An 8,415-nucleotide genomic window follows, 5' to 3' on the forward strand; every position below is an offset into this window, starting at 1 on the left:
TCTGAGTTCCCAGAAGCCCCTGCGAGGCGCGCAATGCGAATGTTTTTATAATGGACACGAATTGACAGTGTCTCTTTTTTTTAATTATATATTATCTATATATCTGTTTATACGTCTGTACATGTAGCAAATTATCTCGCAGCCGAATGACTGTTATTAGCTGTACCACCTCCCGTCTTTTTGGACAATTTTGACGGAGTTTCCTTTCACCAGTACGTTAGTAAAAATATCAGAGCTGCGCCTGGATTTTCTATCAGTCCGTGAGTTGTTTATGAGATATGAATGTCATATTGTATGTGTAGAGTTTAGGTGGTTATCACAGGTGTGCTGTTTGGAGTAGATCAGACTTAAGTCTGATTCACTAGACAAGGATGAGTGTTTCAGATCTGAGTGCATCCAGTACACCTTCAGACTCCAGAGACAAACTCCAGGATCTGTTGAATGCTGTGAGGGAATTTCATGAATCCACACTGCAAGGTATAGAGTTTAAACTTCTAATAACAAAAGTTTTTGATAAAATTATGTTTAGTTAGTTTAGTGTTAGTTCACACCAGTGTTAGTATACACCATATATTGATGTTATTTGATGCTTTCATATTGCATGAACGCATGCTATGTTTAGAATTACAGGCAAAAGTAAGCAAACTGAAGAAAGAGCGATGTTTGTAAGTATAAGATCTTCTCACACACAGTACAGTTTCCTTTCCATCTTTATTGTCATATTGGTGAAATTCTTATGTAACCCTGTCTGTGAAAACCCAGCTAAAGTCATTACTGTTTTCTACATAAAATCCTCTTGTATAATGTAAGAACATTCCGTAAAATATTATTTTGATATCTTTAATATTGACTGAGTAAGATCATGTCAAAGATTGAAATCAATGTGAAATTGATCACATGTTTATACTCCTAATCTCATAATTCGAATATGAGACTTTAACTTAATTTCACACACATGGTCGTGTTTTGTCCATTCCTCTCGAGAATGATGGGGAAGAACATGAGAAACAATAAATTACAAAACCAAAAATATAAATTAACATATAATAAAGAACAACCCAGGAAAATACTAAGAATAACCAAACATACGTTTTTTTTTTAATGGAGATTTATACATCATTTGAAAGCTAAATAAATAATCTTTTCATTGACTTATGGTTTGTAGGATAGGACAATATTTGGCCAAGATACAACTATTTGAAAATCTGGAATCTGATGGTGCAAAAAATCAAAATATTAAGAAAATCGCCTTTTAAAGTCCAAATATATAATTATATATATATAAGATTAATCGCATACAAAGTAAAAGTTTGTGTTTGCATAATATCTTTGCGTGTGTATTGTGTGTAATTATATGTATATATTTTTAAATTTATATGTAAAATAAATGTACATATAAAAAATATATATATATATGTAAATGTTTCTTAAATACATGCATGCATGTGTGTGCATTTATATGCAAAAACAAACTTTTATTTTGTATGCGATTAATTGCAATTATTCTTTTTGCAGTCCTAATAAATAATTTATTTTTTATTTATATGTAGGAAATTTACAAAATATCTTCATGAAACATGATCTTTACTTAATATCCTAATGATTTTTGGCATAAAAATCTGATTATTTTGACCCATACAATGTATTGTTGATATTGTGGTCCAGGGTCACATAAACACTATAAATAAGAAAAAGAGTATGCAATTAAAACAATAATAGGAAATTTCACATTATTATGATGTTGATAAAATGATAAGCGAGGTCATGTTTTATCTTCTGTTTGGAATCACAAATACCTTGATTTATTATTGTTGCATTTGTGTTATTGTGCTGACGCATTGTTCATTTTTAACCCGCACTAATTGTTGAATAAACAGGATGAAATAGCAGTGTTTAAAATCATGGTAATGAGACGCTCTGTAATAATCCCCTTTCTCTTTCAGAGATGCTCAGAGATTGAGTGAATTTCACAGCAAGAACCAACAACTAAGAGAACAGCAGAAAGACTTGCAGGAGAAGATCAGACAGCTTGAGAACAGGTGCATTATATTTCAGCTAAGACATTTATGGGTCCATTAACTCTTTAAATGTGACCCTTCCTGTGAAATCCAGGGTAAAGTCTCATGATTTGGAGCCTCAATTTTAATTTAGTTTATTGATTTCAATCTGTGACATTGACATGATCTTACTCATTTAGTATTAAAGATATCAAGATTATATTTTCACACAATGTTCTTTATATTATATAGGATGATTTTATGTAAAAAAAAAAAAGGAAAAAATGAATGATGTCTCATTTATTCTATTTTGTGTGATTATTAACAAAATGTTTTGTTTTGGTTTGTCGTGTTAGGGTGCGTTCTGGACCATGTGACCGTTGTGCTACAACAGAGAAGCAGATTCAAAAGACAAATACTGATAAAGAAAATCAGATTCTCATCGCTGAGCTTGGTGGGAAATTTCAAAACGAGCATTTGTGTTTTGTGTATCAGCATCCAAAATAGTATACAGTGTGTGTTAATTGGAGGATTGTTGTGTTTAGAGGCGGAGAGAAAGAGTCTTACAGATGAAAACAGAAGAATGAGGGTTGAATTGGAGCGACTCCGAAAGTCAAGGTCAGTTTTCAAATGAAACAAATATGCCTGCTTTATTATATACAGATCTATATTTGAATGATTATGTCAATCTAGCAGTTTTTTTATAACTTTATTGAAAACATGTTATATTTGTGTGTCTATTTTAAATTTGTCTCTGTCTGTGTGAAGTTCTCCTCAGCATGTGACTTCTGAAGCGGAGGACGGCATTATTCCCGACTCTCCGCTGCGCCCGCTCTCTTTACCTGTTGTTAGTAAGATGAAACGACGGAAAGATCATCATGTCCGCTATGCTGAGAAACCACTGTCGCTCTCACACCCCGGTCAGAAACCCAGGGACTTCAGATATCTGTAAAACTGTTATTCTGAATAAGCTATTTAAACCTTTTCTCTTGTTTCCAACAGAGCGCAGACGAGGCGATCTGTCTTCTCGCGATGACACCGGCGTGTTAGTTGCTGAGACATGCGAGATGGACGTGACTTGTATTGCAGGTACCACAAGCGTTAATGAAACTTCTGATCAAATCAATATTTAATGTTCCTTACATTACTTATGAGGTAAATAGGCATGTAATAAGCTAAATAATGTATAGGCAGCAGGTTGTTATAGTGAAATATCTGCGACCTGCTGCCTGTACATTATCCCTTACATATAATATGTTTATATTTTAAAGCATTGTATGTTCTGATCCGTGATGTTATTGGGAAGCATTACCTTAATGTTTTGTGTGTTTAGAGCCGGTTAACAAGAAGCATTACAGGACGGTGGTTCCTGAGACCTGCAGAATAGACGTCCAGCCGGAGCAGGTTTAATATTCCCAATATTTTGATTTTTTTTGTTCCTCAAGTTGATCTTAAACTTGATATCAGTATCTCAGTGATTCTTTTCTTTACTGTTTTAAAAAGCTTTATAGCTATAAGCTCAGTATTTTGTTCTCAGAAACATTTTCTATGGGGCAGTTTCCCGGACCAGCATAGTCCCAGACTAAAATGAATGTCTGTCCAGTCTTAATTTGTGCTGACATATCCTAAAATATATCACTGATCTTGTTTTATCTGAAGATGCACAACACCTGTAATGTTTTTTTGTTGTTGTTGTAATGTATGTTTATAAAAATATTTAAATGTCCAGGCCTAGTCCTAGCCTAATCTAAACCCTGTCTGGGAAACCGCCCCTATATCTCTATAGATTAAACCCAGTGTGTGTTTACATGTCCAGTGTGTTTTACCCCCAGTTTGATGAGGATGATGAAGATGGCCTTCAAACTTTACCACGCACTGACACAAGTAAACATCAAGACACAACAATGTGAGCAGGCACTTTTTTAAAGCTTTATTTAAAAGTTTTTGACTAAATAAGTTTTCCATTTGATGTACGGTTTGATTGGATCTGACAATATTTGGCTATTTCCATATTTGGAAATGTGGAATCTGAGGGTGCAAAAAATCAAAATATTGAGAAAATCACCTTTAAATTTGTGCAAATTAAGTCCTTAGCAACACATATTACTAATTATTTTTCTGATGATTTTTGGCATAACAAAATTTATCATTTTGTCCCATACCATGTTTTGTTGGCTAATGCTACAAATATACCCGTGACTGGTTTTGTGGTCCAGGGTCACATATTTATTTGCAAAGGTCAATACTTCCTTGGGTTTTTTCCTCCTAGGACTTTTTTTCCCCGGCTAAAAAAGTCTGTATTTTTTCTCCTAGGGGGTTTTTCAACCCAGGGAGTCAGCCTTCATTGGCTTAACTTAGCACCCTCTTCTATACGTTACATTAGTACAGTGCTTCTCAAATAGTGGGGCGGGACCCCCAGGGGGGGCTCGAAGCAACACCAGGGGGGGCGCGCGAGACCCCTGGGAAAATACTTTCAGGAAGTGTTTTTTTTGCACTGTCACTTAAAGACATTACATCTCAATCACGCTGATAAGCCGCTTGAGTTTTTATTATTATTTATTGATTATATTTAATTTAATATTTCAGTATCAAATGGTCAAAAAATATTATACTTTAAATAAGGATTGTTTTTTTTTTTCAGGCAAATTGATGCATTTTAAGTCTTTTTTGTTACAGACTAAAAAACAATGTTAATGAAGTTATTCTTTGTTGTAAGTTGATCGATATTTCTATTTTTGTGTTTTCGTTAATGTTAATAAGGATACAATGTTTTGCAGATGTGTCATTTTATAGACAAATTATACTATTTACAGTCGCGGCGGAGAGTTGGGGGGCGCGAAATGTTTACTTCTTCCTAGGGGGGGGCGTGGCAGAAAATAATTGAGAAGCACTGCATTAGTAATACGCTCACTTGTAATGTTGATTCATGCTATCTGTATTATGTTATGCTATCTGTCGATTTTTCTGTGTTTTTTCCTGCTTCTATTAATGTAAAGCTGCTTTGAAACAATAACCAATTGTGAAAGCGCTATATAAATAAAATTTTATTGAAAAATTTTAATTTCGTTCCAGCACCACTGCGATCAGGAACGATGACTCCCAATCCATCTTGAGTTCTCGAGAGCAGCAGAAGTCAACAGACGACATCCCGCTCACAACCCCAAACAACAACAAACGCCTGCCGGTTACAGGAAAGAGAAAACACAGAAACTCCAAGATTATGGAAAAGAATTTTGATAGCAGTCTGGATGACCCAGATGAGACGGAAATCAAAAGCATGATGTTTGCTTCTACTCCAGCGAACCACCGTTTAGAGGAGAGACACAACCAGACACAACTGATTGAGACGCAGGTGAGTGGTGACCTGAATTTCACTTTTTGTTCAGTTTGCATAAACAAAATGATTACAGCATACTTGAGTTGGGTTTTAGAGGTTTATTTCTTTCTAGGATTCAAAGATTCCCTCAAAGAGGAAATGTTTGGAGACACTTCAGCACACATCACTCAAAACTCCTCACCCAAAGAGCCAGAACAACGCACCTTTTCCTTACGGTGTGTGTATGCATTTTGTAACCATTACCCATCATGGATAGTTTTATGTTGTTTATAGTTCATTAAGTATATACACAGAAGTATTAGGATGCCCCTTCCAGTCTTCATTTAGCCCAGATCTGAACCCAGCACCTTTGGTATCCACACTTTAGCCAAACACGATTACCCAAACCCACTAGTAAATGCGTTTCCATTCCTATAAGGCAAAAAATATATATTTCAAAATATACAAAAAATGGCCAAAAAATATTTTTACTGAAATATATTTTTGCATATGTTTACAAAATATATTTTCACTGATATATTTTTTGGTCATTTTTTTGTATATTTTGAAATATATTTTCTAAAATAAATAAAATCTTAAGCATTAAAAAATATATCTAGCCTACTATATCTACTTTGTTTATGTTACGAATGTATAAACATAACAGCTTTAAAAAGATTACAATTAAATATATTTTCAACTTCAAAAACATACTTCATAAAATTAGCTTGTATTTAGCATATACTTAAAATTTATTTAGGCAAAGAATCCTTTTTTGCCATATGGGATGTCAAATTAGAAATGTATTTGCTTGCCCTTGAAATACATTTTGAAATATATGTTCATATATGAAGGTTAAAACTAAATATATTTCTATATTCAAAAATATATTCAACTGAGCATTACTTTCTAGAAAATGTATTTAGCATATATTTAAAATATATTTCTGGCCATGGGTTTAAATTGCGCTCTAATATATCGCATAACTGCAATGGAAACATTTTTTTTTCTCGAATTTACAGGTCTCCTGACGTGCGTAAAAGTCATCATTCTTTTAAATATGGCACGGTGTGTTTGGTTGGAGGACAAGACCGAAGAGGTGTGTTCGACCTTATGAGGCATCACAACAACCGGCAAGCCCATGACATTAAAATACCACAAGCGATTCGGGAGTCAACTGCTCTGTATGTTTTCGAGTCGCTCTCGCTGTATTTTGATGTCATCCGCATGTCGGTGTGCCGTATGAAGTCGAACACACGTCGGCATAATTTTTGGAATGACTGATGGCGATACAAGAAGATTGTGTTAACATCAGTTATGGAAACGACGTCATTTTGAAAAAAAAGAAATTCAACGTTATTTAATCTTTAATTTCTATATTCACTTTTAAAGATCAAAGCTGGAGTGTTGATCCGGGAGCAGATCTGCATCAATATGATTCACAACACTCTCCACAACCAGAGGTACAGTCCACAGTAATCCTCAAATCATTCAACTTTTGTTTTAATAAAAATTTAAAGCTAATAATCATTTACTAATAAATAAATAAGTCAAGTTTTAATTTTATTTGCATTAGGCCAGACCTGACTTGGAAACATTGGACAGCGACTACACATTTGTGAGTCACAGTATGCTGCTAAGAGGCCAGAAGAGGCCAGAATTAAGCCAAACGACAGGTATTACCTGAATCTACAGTCCTTTAAAAAAATGTAAACAGTAGATGACATGCTTTGTAACGTCCACATGTGATTGGTCAACAGGAATCGGTCAGAAAGCGAACGACAGCCTTGCTGACATTTTCGATAAGACGGCGTACGGAGAATACGAGTCATGTCCTCGAGATGAGAGCTGTGATGTGGACGTTACACATGCTGATGAAAGAGAGCAAGATGAGATGGGAGAGGAAGAGCAAGTTGAAGGTAATGACCATGTTTTCATCGAATCGTTCAGTATTACAGTAAAAGACACATACACATTTTTATTTATGTTGTTTTGCTCACAGTAGTTTTGCAGTATTTTCTGTAATCCTTGAAACATTTTAATAAACGTGTCATGCTTGTTCAAAAGAATTTCGCAGGCCTGCAGACAGGAAACAAATAAAGTCAAATGGTGATGCTTCTAGCAGGTGAGTATGTTACATTACATTTAAAATGTCAAATATAAACCACACATGACATATATTTAAAAGATATTCGACATGTTGTTTCACTTTAGCAGGAATAAATCTTTTGCTTGCGTGGAAGTTGTGCGCAAGAAAGACGAGAGGAGAAAGCTGAAGGGCCACTATTGTAAAGAGTGTGAAGTAGTGAGTCTGTCTCCTATCCTCATATTGACCAATACATTCAAAATAAAAATGAAATACAATTCAAGCTCATGTATGACTTCAAACTGTGCTCTTTCAGTATTATGCGCATCTCCCAGAGGAAGAGAGAGAGAAAAAACTGTCTTCCTGTTCGCGCCATCGTTACCGGTACATTCCGCCCTCCACTCCGGAAAACTTCTGGGAAGTGGGATTCCCATCAACACAGACCTGCGTGGAGAGAGGTACTGCCAGATGCTTTTCATTGTCATATTTTTTGTGTATGGTTACTTTTATGAGACATTTATTTAATGAGTTTATTATGGACATTGGACGCTTCATTAACGAATGATTGTCTCTTTTAACAGGATATATCAAAGAGGATGAGCAGCCGGACGTGAGGATACGCAGGAGACGACCGTACCTCGCCATATTCTCACCAAAAGCAAAGTCACAAAACAAGCAGATCTGAGTCGAATTGAAAATTTGAAAAAATATGAATTGTATGTTTCTTTTCATTTTTTGTATCTGTGTGTGTGTCACACTAAGTCATATGTTGTCTTTAGATTTTATGAAATAATTTTGATTAATAAACAAATAATCTTACTAAGAATTATGTAAATAGTTGACACTTTTGTATTTGATTTTACCTGTCATTGGTGAAAATACTTAAAATATTATTTATACTGTAACACAATACTATAATAAAAATGTTTTTGTAATATGCTTGTCTGCAGTGCATGCTTACTAAGGAAAATCTGTTATCATATAAGCCAAATCCATAAGGATGCATTTTATCAAAA

General features: G+C 34.6%; 1 protein-coding gene across 1 annotated transcript; it reads left to right on the plus strand.

Moving 5' to 3' along the window:
- The first annotated feature begins 84 nt into the window (after positions 1–84).
- Positions 85–8,097, plus strand: rbbp8 (retinoblastoma binding protein 8). Its single transcript, XM_055182844.2, has 19 exons — positions 85–212; positions 303–477; positions 623–665; positions 1,944–2,039; positions 2,354–2,451; positions 2,543–2,615; positions 2,766–2,917; positions 3,000–3,086; positions 3,331–3,401; positions 3,830–3,903; positions 5,070–5,349; positions 5,447–5,549; positions 6,706–6,776; positions 6,890–6,989; positions 7,074–7,232; positions 7,381–7,438; positions 7,531–7,618; positions 7,716–7,857; positions 7,981–8,097. Exons 2-19 carry the CDS (start codon positions 372–374, stop codon positions 8,082–8,084), a joined length of 1,905 nt encoding a protein of 634 aa, XP_055038819.2. The 5' UTR covers positions 85–212; positions 303–371; the 3' UTR covers positions 8,085–8,097.
- Positions 8,098–8,415: the final 318 nt, after the last annotated feature.

The sequence above is a fragment of the Misgurnus anguillicaudatus genome, chromosome 25, assembly GCF_027580225.2.
Source record: "Misgurnus anguillicaudatus chromosome 25, ASM2758022v2, whole genome shotgun sequence".
In the NCBI taxonomy this organism is placed as follows: Eukaryota; Metazoa; Chordata; class Actinopteri; order Cypriniformes; family Cobitidae; genus Misgurnus; species Misgurnus anguillicaudatus.